At 40.8% G+C, this 13,007-nt stretch overlaps 2 protein-coding genes and 1 long non-coding RNA gene across 3 annotated transcripts in view; 1 reads left to right on the top strand and 2 right to left on the bottom strand.

Moving 5' to 3' along the window:
* Positions 1–13,007, bottom strand: part of LOC119475415 — a 307,840-nt gene that overhangs the window by 255,034 nt on the left and 39,799 nt on the right. The gene's annotated exons all lie outside the window — the stretch shown is intronic.
* c17h11orf54 (chromosome 17 C11orf54 homolog) lies at positions 1,868–4,957 on the bottom strand. The gene is made up of 8 exons (XM_037748083.1): positions 4,798–4,957; positions 4,608–4,706; positions 3,848–3,921; positions 3,643–3,744; positions 3,024–3,200; positions 2,591–2,740; positions 2,390–2,506; positions 1,868–2,279 (listed from the first exon to the last, which is right to left on the bottom strand). Exons 1-8 carry the CDS (start codon positions 4,862–4,864, stop codon positions 2,106–2,108), a joined length of 960 nt encoding a protein of 319 aa, XP_037604011.1. The 5' UTR covers positions 4,865–4,957; the 3' UTR covers positions 1,868–2,105.
* Positions 5,644–11,757, top strand: pho (phoenix). Its single transcript, XM_037748057.1, has 7 exons — positions 5,644–6,073; positions 6,667–6,955; positions 7,059–7,168; positions 7,636–7,678; positions 7,761–9,455; positions 9,651–11,396; positions 11,446–11,757. Exons 1-6 carry the CDS (start codon positions 5,880–5,882, stop codon positions 11,388–11,390), a joined length of 4,071 nt encoding a protein of 1,356 aa, XP_037603985.1. The 5' UTR covers positions 5,644–5,879; the 3' UTR covers positions 11,391–11,396; positions 11,446–11,757.

Genomic DNA, 13,007 nt, shown 5'->3' on the forward strand with positions numbered 1-13,007 from the left:
TGGTGCGGCAGCAGCATTGTGGGAAATGATGTGTGATACCTGCTGTGGTCAGCAGAGGGCGACGCTGCGACGCGACTACAGGATTAGTACTGTTTGTCATGTTACAGGGTTTAATTCAGTCATTTAAATAACATTCACAAATAATAGAATCAAATAAAAGAAGGCAAAATGACAAAAATAAATACATTATTTAATTGATGTTATTATTATATATTATAAACATAACAACAACATTAACAAATGATTGATTGATTGATTGATTGATTGATTGATTAAGTAGAATTGGACACAACCTAACCTTGATACTCACATGCCAATTGAATTACCATACAGAGGGGTTAAAAGCAAGCATGATAGCAGACCAATAGACCTTTTCATTGCCATTCACTATATATATTATTGGTTCTGTGCCATACTCTAAATCTAAACAGACAAATTAAAAGCATTTATTATTATGTAATTACCTAATGAAACCAAACAGTACATTGACAATCATCTGCCTCTGTTGTTGTTTTGTTGTCAATGACCATATTCAAAGTTGTTTGAAGAAATCACTAAACCATATTATCCTAATAATACATTTTCCATGCAGTGTACAATAGAAGATGAGAAGAAAGGCACTTTATTAATCCTCGAGGGGGACAGGACCTACATGCATTAATGGAGAGATGTCAGAGCAGTTGGGGGTTAGGTGCCTTGCTCAAGGGCACCAAGAGGCAAACTGGCATCTCTCCAGTGACCAGTTCACACTCAGTACTTGGTCCATGCGGAGACTTGAACCGGCAACCCTCCGGTTCCCAAGCCAAGTCCCCATGGACTGAGCTACTGCTGCCCCCAGTAATATAATAATAATAACCATCATCCAAAGGTCAGAATGGTGTTCATCATAACAATGACAACATGTAATATTACTGCTGCTAGCCCAATTAAAGCTGCTTTAATATAACTGTACCACAATTCATTGGTTTGTTTTCTATAACCTATTGTAATTTCCTAAAGCTTGTTTTAATTTGTTCATGTTTTGACACTATGAATAAGAATTAGGGCAGCAGAGTGATAAACTGTGGACTTGTGAACTGCATATCTCTGTATCATTGTCCTCATATTGAATTCATTTACTATTTTTATCTGATATATGACCTATGTGTCTGAAATAAAGTTAAACTGAAAACTCATTTTTGTGAGGAAATGTGCTAAAGGGGAACAAAAATACCTGATGTGCTTTATAATGCTTTCTCAACAAAAGCGAACTGGAAGACAGAATGGTGAACAAAAAAAATATTTTATTTTATTACATAAATATGTTCCGCCACTGTGTTTTTGTGGTAATTTTTCTCTGGGAAAACTTCGTTTGTAATAATGTCCAGTGTTAACACTCAATTTGTGGCTTCTCATAAACATGTGAAACATACAGGTCGAGTTTAGCTTTAAACCCAGGATGAGGGTTACACTTATACAAATATAGCCTCTGTTGAATATATTTTGATTCACCTGATGGCTATTTAACTACCAGCACAAGCGTTTTCAGTTCTGGCTGATTAGCCCTCTGCTATAACACCTCAGCAAATGCAACTGTGAGATATATGAGGAAATATCAACCAAGCACTGTCCTAAAAAGAGACCTAATTTAGCAAATAAATGAGAACAACTGTGTGTTGAAAATTATTGCCCTAGATTTCTCTCTGTGCAAACCGTATATAGGCATTCATGTCTGCTATGGTCTGTCTTGCACAATGTTTTATCATGATGGAGTTGGCAGGCAATTATGTGGTTCAAGGTCTCAAATTTACTATTCATTGGCTATTCTGAGGTAATGAATGAGTGTTGCACGCTTCTACTGCACCCAGTGAACAAACAGCCAAGACAATCCAAATTAAAAATGTTTTATTACATGAGATGTAGTGATTTAGTTTATAAGAAATGCATAAGAATTTTTAGAGATGTGATTTAAGAGTAACTATTTACAGAAATGTTGCATTTTTCGTTGGAAAATGTAAGTTTCTGTGCAGTTTTAGGACACATACAGTATAACCTAATATAATCACACACTACTTGATTATAAAAGATGCTGTGCTGCAAACATGATTCATTCATTCAGTCATCTTTCAATCTCGTCCAACTGCATGGGTCTCTTTGGGCCTGTCGATGCGGTAGACAAACTCTGCGGGCATGAAGTAGCCCAGGTACTCCACACTGTCGGGGGTGGTGTCTATGTAGTAGTGGCCACCTTCTCCGTGGTGGCTGAAGCAGTGGGTGTGCTCCACGCGCAGGTCCAAACCCTGGATAACAGAACCATTACAGAGCAGCCTACTTTACAAATGCACTTCTGATTGGTGCTCATTTTATGTCATCTGCCTCATTGAGATCTGAGTGTGTTTGTTTTACTCACAGGGTCTCTGGACACCAGCACTGACTGGCAGATGAGCGGGGCGCTGACCTCAAAGTGCTTGAGCCAGCTGTTGACCTCGTCGTTGCTGTTGAGGGGACACGCCGAGAACTCTCTCGGCTGTTGACGAGCATATAGAAGGAAATAAATCAATGCATGTACAGTAACTGTCAGTAATCAATCTGTGTCATGTCCAGCATTTACCATGATGTGGATTTTAGCTTTCCCCTTCTGGATGATGAAGGTGCCTCCCAGAGCCAGGCTTTTATCGGGGTAGTGACCTTCAAGAGTGTTCCTCAACGCCGTCACAAGACTGTGGCTGCCTGTTCTCTTCTTGGCCCGCACCTCTAGGACCTGGAGAGGAGCACAGGTGAAGAGGGCATGACAGCTCAGCTTGTGCAGTCACTTTCCTTTTGTTAATGTTTATCCTTGGGAGCACATATGCGATGGGGCTGAAGTTCACGCACAACAACTTCAGCACGGTTATTAACTTGCACATAATTGTGTCGAAGTTAACCAGAGATGTTCATTATTTGTCAAATGACTATGCATTTGTTGAAGCCAATGCATGCAGCATCGTTCGTTCTCAGAGACAAAAAGCTGCAGATCTCGTTTGATCAGGTAAGACACACGTTACCTTTCCGGACTTCCCTTCACAAGCGTACAGATTGCCCAGCAGACCGAAGTTGCAGTCAGAGAATTTGCTGCTGTATTTTTCTTGCAGACACTGGCCGTCGGCTGGGTTGATGGAGGCGAAGTAGCTGCTGTTCACAGCGGGCCTTCCCTCCGCTTCGGTCAGAACCAGAGGCATCAGCTGTGGACGAGAACATTTAGTCCATCAGCTTCTGTGTCACAAAACCAACTTTCCCCAGGTGCTTTTTTTTCATTCTATTTTTTTCCATTGTGTAACTGTGCTAGTAACTCCTGCCAGAATCAAGTCAGTTGCTTCACTTCAGAACAACTCGCTTGCCAGATGTGCAGCTTTTCAATAGATACACTCCAAAAAATCCAGAAAGCAACCCCACAAGCACCCAAAGTTTATCTTTTTCAATCCAATATTTACGTCTGTAGTCAGACATACGGGTAAAAAAATTTACATGAAAACAAAACTATCTGACATAAGACCTTACTGGTACCAGTTTTTATTCTATTTTTGTCTTCCACTCCAGGGGAAAGAACTGAAGAGCTGCACCTTTCAGACCCTAAGTGAAGGTATTTTAGCCTGAATCTGTGGTGTGATGTAAAAAATGATCAACCTCTGCATTCATTCCCACTATCCTGCAGGGAGCGGCTGCTGCACCGAGGATGAAGGCTCCTGGCAGCTCCAGCTCCTTTGATACGGTGTTCATGTTGTATTCCTGGGAGGAGTAGGAGGAGGAGGAGAGACAACAATATAATAATCCCATTCACTACAGACCATTGATCATTATCTCCATGCAGTATTTTTTTAATTAAACCTACCTTGTGTTTCTGAACCAAGGGGACCAGGTACGGCACACCGCCAACATCAGTGATGCGAGGCTTTCCACACAGACCTACAGTGGGGATCAGAGGTGACATTAAAGTGGCAGTAGGTAGAATATTTTTGGCATCATTGGGCAAAAATTCATCATTTTACAGCTAAACAGTGCACTACAAGATGTTTCTGAAAGCATCTGAGGTGAGAAATAGGCATTACAGTAACAGAATACTGATTCATACGCAAATCTATAAATCAGTATTTCAATAGACAATCTGCATCTGAACACTGGTGTCCCGCCCACTGCTTGACCAAGACTTGCGCACACACTGATTGGTCCATCTCGCTGTCAATCAACACATCAATAGACCATTTCAAACTTGACGACATAAACATTCTTAATGGGTCCCTTTGTATTTCCTGTTGTACAGTTTGTTAATGCAGTAGCTGACAGGAAGTAAACTTGGACCAAAGCGGTTGCCCTAGCAACGGAGTGGCAATGAAAAGGTCTATAGGTCTGCTATCATGCTTGCTTGTAACCCCTCCCTATGGTAATTCAATTGACATGTGAGTATCAAAGTTAGGTTGTGTCCATACTTAATCAATCAATACATTTTTTGTTAATGACTTTGCTTTCAATCACTGAATACCTCTGTTATTTACTGGTTATGATGCTTTTTGTAAATAATGCACATTCTAGGGAAACATGTAAACATGTAAACTGTGTACACTGTGGAGGAATGCAGTCTTATTTACTCTTACCTTTGACAGGAAAGTGGAAGGGCTCTTTGGTGAGATCTGGGCATTCCACAACACTCACTTGAACTTCAGCAAAGTTGGCCTGCAGCCCTGCCTGTAATACTGCAACCAGTAATAAATCTGTATTACTCTCTCTTTCTGAACATCCTGTTTCATAAACATGCCTGCATACCAAAGCTGAAGAAGTCCTTACCACCACGCAGCTCTTCTAAATCTGGGGCGTGCAGCTGAACCTTCTCAGTTTTGCTGATATCTGCCATAACTGTAGCTCCTTGAAGGTTTAGGGTACCAGCAGAACAGGTACAAGCACATAAGTACACACTGTATGGTTGAAGTTCAACCAAAGAGTAAATACAATCAAGATAGTTACTATCCCAGAAAGTGTTTGCTAGCCTTGCAGACAGTTTTTTTTTTTTTGCACAACTGCCTAAATTTAAATAAATGTATTTTGTTCATGGGTAGTACTGTGACAAATCAGTTTTCAGGAGGTTAAGTAGATACACACGCCCAATACAAACAACTAATGTAGCTATATATCTTTCAGGCTAATATTTCAATTTATTTGAACAATGTAATTGTTATTAAATTGTTCGAATAGATGAAATATCATGATATTCTTATTTAAATAAAAAAAATAAAAAAAATATCATAAGACATTATATATAGTGGTGCTATGCTGATGTCCACGTTTTTCTGAGAAAAATTACAATTCGTATTTTTTGTGGGAGTCGAGTGGCGGAGTCGAAAACGGAAGTAGAAAGAATGAAACCTCTTGATTCTTCGAGAGAATTCCGCTTCCTCTTTGGTGATTTGTCAGATGATTCTGCTTCCTCTTTGCTGATTGGTCAGATGATTCTGCTTCTTCTTTGCTGATTGGTCAGATGATTCTGCTTCCTCTTTGCTGATTGGTCAGATGATTCTGCTTCCTCTTTGCTGATTGGTCAGAACGGGTCAGATGATTAAGAATTCCGCTTCCTCTTTGGTGATTGGTCAGATGATTCTGCTTCCTCTTTGCTGATTGGTCAAATGATTTTTCGTCACGTTCATGGCGCTAAAACACTTCCGGGTGGACACAGACCCACATGTGGAGCGTTTGCTCTTTTTTCAGCTTTGTTTTGGTGCAGCAACACGTTGTTTTATGACGTTAGCGAGATGTTTAGATAATAATCATCCTTATGCATCTAAAACGGACATTTAACAGGATACAACTAACACATTTATAGCATCTATTCCTTGCCAATGAAGACTGATCGCTATCTTTAGTTTAACTACACCATGACCGGAGTGCGTAATTCTCTAACTAGGACTCAATTCGATGCCATTGCGGAAGTTGTATCAGCGGAGTCATTCCACGTTGTTCTGGAAACAAACCCTCCAGACTATGTGGAGAAAATCTCCCACTATCTGGAGTCATGTGTGGGACAGAGAGGACAGGAGAAAGTCTCTAATGGACCTGCTGAAGCAGACAGGTAAAGGTGTACCTCACTGTCACAATGATGATACAGCTTCTTCCATAACAGCAGCCTGAAACATGAACCAATCTGACTTTCTTCTTCTTCAAAGGTCTTTTTATTAATTGTCAATAATCATTAGAACAGTCACTATAAAGGAAAAGTTAATTTTTTGTTATTCTGAACAACACTCACCAGTGACACAACACATCAATCAATCATACCTGACAACAACAACATACACACAGACAGCCAAAGCTGGCCACACAGGACCTAACTGATTCTCAATCATGGATACATAAAATTCAAATTGTAGAAAAGACAACACAGAGAGAGTATCCACAAATAAGTCTTGAAATAAGAAGAAGAAGAAGAAGAAGAGAAAAAAATAAAAATAAATATATATATATATATAAACATACATACACATACATATACATATACACATATATATACATATACACACACATATACATACCTACATACACACACATATACATACACACACATACATACTTATACATACATATAAATAAAAATAGAAAGAAAAAAATAATAATAATAATCAATAACCAATCTGACTTTCTACATGTATAATTGTGTGTCTGCAGTGACTCAGGAGACAGCCTGTTCATAACTCAGAAGCCAGTACCAGAGGCTGAGAGATCAGGGAGACGACGCACCTACAGCTCGAGGTCAAAGCCCGTAACTCCCAGGGATCTAGAGGAAAGTGAAGAAGACACTTCATCGTCCACTTCCCATGATGAGGAATCCAAAACTGACAAAAAGAGGAGGAGAATAAAGAAATACAAACTGCCAACATACAATTTCCCTTTCCTCGCAGAGCGGAAGTTAAAGCTCAGAAGCACTGGGGTACCTGACCAGAACAAAAACCTTCTTGTAAGGATAACTAACATTTGTTTGCTGGCTGTTGTTGTATAACTTTAACAAATTATCTGAAAATGACATTTAGTGTAGTACTAAGTCTTTCCTTTTTTTACAGAATTATACGATGGGAGGCTTCTTTAAATGTGTCAGAGAGCTCAGGCTGGAGCCGAAGTCATCTTTACCAACAGTTGACACGGATGGGGAGGACATATCTCCTTTATCAGAGTAAGTCATTTTTTTTCTAAAGTAGCCTCGATCCACCATCACTCAGTAACAGACTAATCTAAGATAAACTGGTCACATACAGTTCAATGATTTACTTAAATAAAACAATCATTTAGAAATGTGTCAGTCTGTTTTTTGTATGCGAGCGTGCATAGGCGAGCGTGCATAGGCGAGCGTGCATAGGCGAGCGTGCATATGCGAGTGTGCATATGCGAGCGCGCATGGGACACCGACCCGGATTGATTTATACGTGTAAGAAGTTACAAACAGTCCCTTTAAAACCCACCTATTTAACCTCTTGTCATTAGAATGCTTTATGACTATTTTATTTGTTTCTTGTCTTTTTTTTTCTTTTTTTTTACTGTTCACGTTTATACTGTGTTATTATCAGCCTGTCGTTCACCTGTAAAGCACTTTGTATCGCACTAACCTGATCTGATTGATTGATAACATCTATTCTGTTATAGAGAAGACGAAGACAGGTCAGAAGTTGAAGACATCAAAGTGGTGGTAAGCAGGCTGTGCAAATCCTGCATCTCATTGCACTTTTTCTGTTTGTGAACTTGGCTATAACCTGTGTGTCATCTTACAGGAGAGGAAACAGTTAGTGGAAATTCTGTCACCGTCAAAAGCAAAGAGACAACAAACCCGGAGCACCTTAAATCAACAGAGGAAGAGGAAAGCCAGTAATGCCGGACAAAAAACAACACGAGGAAGACAGACGAAGATGTTACATAAAGACACAGTTAAGGCATCCGCATCGAAGGTCGTAGCATTGTCTTCAGTTACAGAGAGCTCTGATGAGGGAGAGTCTTCCTGTAGAGCTCCGGTCCAGAGCGAGAGGAAGGATCAACACGCAACGAGAGACGGAAACTTTCTGGCCCAAACTGAAACACCGAAGAGAAAGGGATGCCTCGTCCGAGGAGACGCTCTTTCTCTGCGAAAAGCAAGTGAGGAAGACAGTGATGCTACAGTTTGTGACCTACCGATAAGGCAATCCACACAAAACGGCAGAGAAGCATCAACACCTGTAACAGAGCCTCAGACTGACGCAGGCAATGAAACAGAGGAAAAGAGGAAGAAAGACAAAGAACATCATGAAAGTGTAGAAGCAGAGGTCGTAGCAGTGTCTGCAGTTACAGAGAGCTCTGATGAGGGAGAGTCTTCCTGTAGAGCTCTGGTCCAGAGAGAGAGGAAGGATCAACACGCAACGAGTGACGGAAACTTTCTGGCCCAAACTGAAACACCAAAGAGAAAGGGATGCCTCGTCCGAGGAGACGCTCTTTCTCTGCGAAAAACAAGTGAGGAAGACAGTGATGCTACAGTTTGTGAGCTACCGAGAAGGCAATCCACAAAAAACGGCAGAGAAGCAGCAACACCCGTAACAGAGCCTCAGACTGATGTGGGCAATGAAACAGAGGAAAAGAGGAAGAAAGACAAAGAACATCATGAAAGTGTAGAAGCAGAGGTCGTAGCAGTGTCTGCAGTTACAGAGAGCTCTGATGACGGAGAGTCTTCCTGTAGAGCTCTGGTCCAGAGCGAGAGGAAGGATCAACACGCAACGAGTGACGGAAACTTTCTCGCCCAAACTGAAACACCAAAGAGAAAGGGAAGCCTCGTCCAAGGAGGCGCTCTTTCTCTGCGAAAAGCAAGTGAGGAAGACAGTGATGCTACAGTTTGTGACCTACCGAGAAGGCAATCCACACAAAACGGCAGAGAAGCAGCAACACCCGTAACAGAGCCTCAGACTGATGCAGGCAATGAAACCAAGGAGAAGATGGGGAAAAAGAAGAAGAAAGACAAAGAACATCATGAAAGTGTAGAAGCAGAGGTCGTAGCAGTGTCTTCAGTTACAGAGTGCTTTGATAACGGAGAATCTTCCTGTAGAGCTCTGGTCCACAGCGAGAGGAAGGATCAACACGCAACGAGTGACGGAAACTTTCTGGCCCAAACTGAAACACCAAAGAGAAAGGGATGCCTCGTCCAAGGAGGCGCTCTTTCTCTGCGAAAAGCAAGTGAGGAAGACAGTGATGCTACAGTTTGTGACCTACCGAGAAGGCAATCCACACAAAACGGCAGAGAAGCAGCAACACCCGTAACAGAGCCTCAGACTGATGCGGGCAATGAAACCAAGGAGAAGATGGGGAAAAAGAAGAAGAAAGACAAAGAACATCATGAAAGTGTAGAAGCAGAGGTCGTAGCAGTGGCTTCAGTTACAGAGTGCTTTGATAACGGAGAGTCTTCCTGTAGAGCTCTGGTCCAGAGAGAGAGGAAGGATCAACACGCAACGAGTGATGGATACTTTCTGGCCCAAACTGAAACACCAAAGAGAAAGGGATGCCTCGTCCGAGGAGGCGCTCTTTCTCTGCGAAAAGCAAGTGAGGAAGACAGTGATGCTACAGTTTGTGACCTACCGAGAAGGCAATCCACACAAAATGGCAGAGAAGCAGCAACACCCGTAACAGAGCCTCAGACTGATGCGGGCAATGAAACCAAGGAAAGGAAAAGGAAAAAGAAGAAGAAAGAAAAAGAACATCATGAAAGTGTAGAAGAAGGAAAGGGTCAGAGTCAAGAAGAGCCTGATAACGTACTGAGACAGGAGGAGGGAGACATTCCCGATTCTAAACAAAAGAAAAAGAAGAGAAAAAAGGATAAGTCCGCAACAGAAAGTGTTGGACAGGAAGTGGATGGAAGCTTAGAGTCTGATGTGAGAGTGGAGGATTCAAACATGGAGGATGGTGGCAAGGAGAAGAAGAAGAAGAAGAAGAGGAAAAGAAGTGGCGAGGATGTTGAGCAGTTACAGTCCAGCGCAGCTGTTGCCGAACCTCTAAATGACGATGCTGAGATACAGAAGAAGAAAAAGAAAAAAAGGAAAAAAGAAGAGATGATTGTAATCACAGAGGAACGTGAAGAAGAGGAGGCAGCGAATAGGACTTTAGGTTCGCCGCAGATGTCAACAGAACAATTTGAGGAATCAGGTAATTGTTTAGAAAATGCTGCAGCTTCTCAAGAAACATTAGACTCCCGTTATGTCAAAAGGAAAAAGCACAAAAAGAAGCGACAGTCGTCCTCTAATGACGCCACTCAAGATGGAGAAGAGGGTGAAGATGTGAGCGTTTGTCTTGATGATTCTGTAACCTGGGCTAAAGGGACGTCACTGAAACAGAAGAAGAAGAAAACTATCTTTGAGTGTGTAAACAGCTCTAACACTCCTGATGAAAATGAAAAAGTAGATAATACCCAGGAAGGGTTTGAAGACCAAAATGCTGAACTGGTGACTAAGAAAAAGAAGAAGAAGAGAAAGAGTGAAATATTTAGCAGGGCTATATCCGAAGACAAGGTGGTGCAAAGCGATGATTCAGTGTCTGTGCGGAAAAAGAAAAAGGAAGGGACCTCATCCTTCCTCGTTGCTGATGCGGAGGAAAACGACGCTCGGGCACATGGGGAGGTAGGAAAACCTGGCGTCAGCGCTGGTGATTTGGAGGAACTTAATGACGGGGTCATGAAAAAGAAAAAGAAAAAAAAGATGTCGGTAGCGCAGGACAGCGTGGAAAAAGGTCACGAGCAGGATTTTGAGGAATCAAAGAAGAGTGCTTTGCCTGAAATCACTGACGCAAGGGTGAAAAAGCAAAAAAAACGCACAGGAAGTGGAAGTGAGGAGGAAAGATTGGATGCTGACGCGGGACTTTCTCCCACTGAGGAGGCTGTGGTGTTAAAAAAGAAGAAGAAGAAGAAGAAAAAGTGTAAAGACGAGCAAGAGGGTCCACCAACTGCCTCTGAAGATGTTGAATCAGTAGCACTGAATTCCTGTAGCTCAGTTTCACACAAGAAAAAAGGCGAACATGGTCACAGTGCTGAAATATCTCATGATAGCAGCACTACTTCTGACAGAGCGAGCAAGGAAACGCTGAACGCGGTTGAACTTGGACATCAGGCGTTAAATGATTTGAGAGACAAGAAAAAGAAGAAGAAAAGGAAATCCACTGATAATGTTTCGCTTGAGGGGAACTCGTTGACGGAGTCTGCTGAGTTAAAGTCCAGAGAAATCAAAAAGAAGGAAAAGAAGGAAAGAAATAAGCAATCAACTGTCCCCAGTATCATATCAGAGACTTCACTTTCAAAATTTGAAATGTCGTCTTCAGACAATATTATGAAAAACAAGCACAATAAGGTCAAGCGGAGTCTTCATAATCCAAGTGAGGACTTCCTCTCAGACTGTTAGTATGAACTCGCTGATTGGATGAGTTTTCGATCGGCAGACAAAGGGAGAATTTGATCAGTAGAGGAATTCTCAAACATCACCTGAACACAGAAAATAACTGTTGTAACTGCACCATTTTGCCTTCTATCGTTTTAGATGGGACAGTGTTAAAGTGGAAATGTGACAATTATGTTTTTTCCTTTTTTTTAATGATTTTTGTTTTGTATCAAAGCATTTTACTGACACAGGTCTCGACCTTTTTGGTGTTGAGACAAACTGGAAAAATAACAACACCATTGTTTTCAAAATAAAAGCTTCTGAATATGGACATTAGAATATTTGGAGGAAAAATGGCACAAATTTGAATATTAAAACTACTTTAAATGACTGTTTGTGATCACTCTTGTATGTTAAACAAAACCCAAGAAATTACTTGAATCTGTTTTTTTATGCTTTTAATTTAACCGTATCGTCAACCAACCTGACTGATACAAATGTGAACACCTTGCCTGCCACCTAATGGCCGTTTGGCCCATTTACTGTCTGACAGTCTTACCTGATGCTGTTTTCAGTTTGTTGCCCTGCCACTGCACCTTTAGTAGAAATTATATTTATTTTCATTTGATGATTTGAAATAATTGGTTAAAATTTTCATTTATTATTTTAGGTGAGTATTTTATTGTACTGTTGTACAAACAAAACCTGACAGCCCCTAAACTTGTGCCTTTTCTGTTCATGGTGCTCGAGATTCAAATGGTTTATGGTGATCAGAACCCGAAACAGTTTTATTGCCACTTTGCATAAACAAGGAATTTGTCTGTGATTTTTCATAACAATAAACACAATGCAAAAGTCAAGAAACATTAATAGAAATGGTATGAAAAAACAGCTGTCAAATGAATGTAGTGGAGTAAAAAGTACAATATTTGGTCTGCGATGTAGTGGAGTATCAAATGGAAATACTCAAACAAATGCAAATGAATAAATGTATTTAGTTACTTTAACCATATCCTTACTTGTAATTTCAAAATCAGCTGTCAATGGCATGATTTATGCTGCAGATTTATATCGATATAATAATGTTTTTAATGTGACATCCCTCTCCCATTATTGATCCGCAGGTTGCCCTTATTGATAGAACAGTACAGCTCACATGTATCAGACCCATCCTCAGAGAGCAGACAGTAACTATAAGGTTAGCAGGAGTAGAGTAGGAGGTTTAATGGGAGGATGACACCTGATACTCAGCTGATAAATTAATAAGCATCTGAAGAGTATCCTCTGTCACCCCAATCCTCACTCCAAAAATATACAATAGAGCAGGGTTCTCAAACGTTTTGGTGCCAGGGACCCCCTACAGGGGAGAACATTTTCCAAGGTACCCATCTTGATCGTAACACCGATTAAGCATAATGCTAACTACCAATTATACTCTTAGATGCCATTGGAACTATTTGTAAATGTGGGAAATTTGCGATGTTATTGAATGTTAATACCACTTATATACCTTTAAACAAAGGGTAATTTTCAACTTGCATTTGGACTCAACTTGACAGCATTTCAAGTAATTGATCTTAAAATCTTTCAGTAAATGAACAGTAGCATGATTGGCATAGTCCTAATAAATCCAAATCTTTA

Source organism: Sebastes umbrosus, chromosome 17, assembly GCF_015220745.1.
Source record: "Sebastes umbrosus isolate fSebUmb1 chromosome 17, fSebUmb1.pri, whole genome shotgun sequence".
NCBI classification, from domain to species: Eukaryota; Metazoa; Chordata; class Actinopteri; order Perciformes; family Sebastidae; genus Sebastes; species Sebastes umbrosus.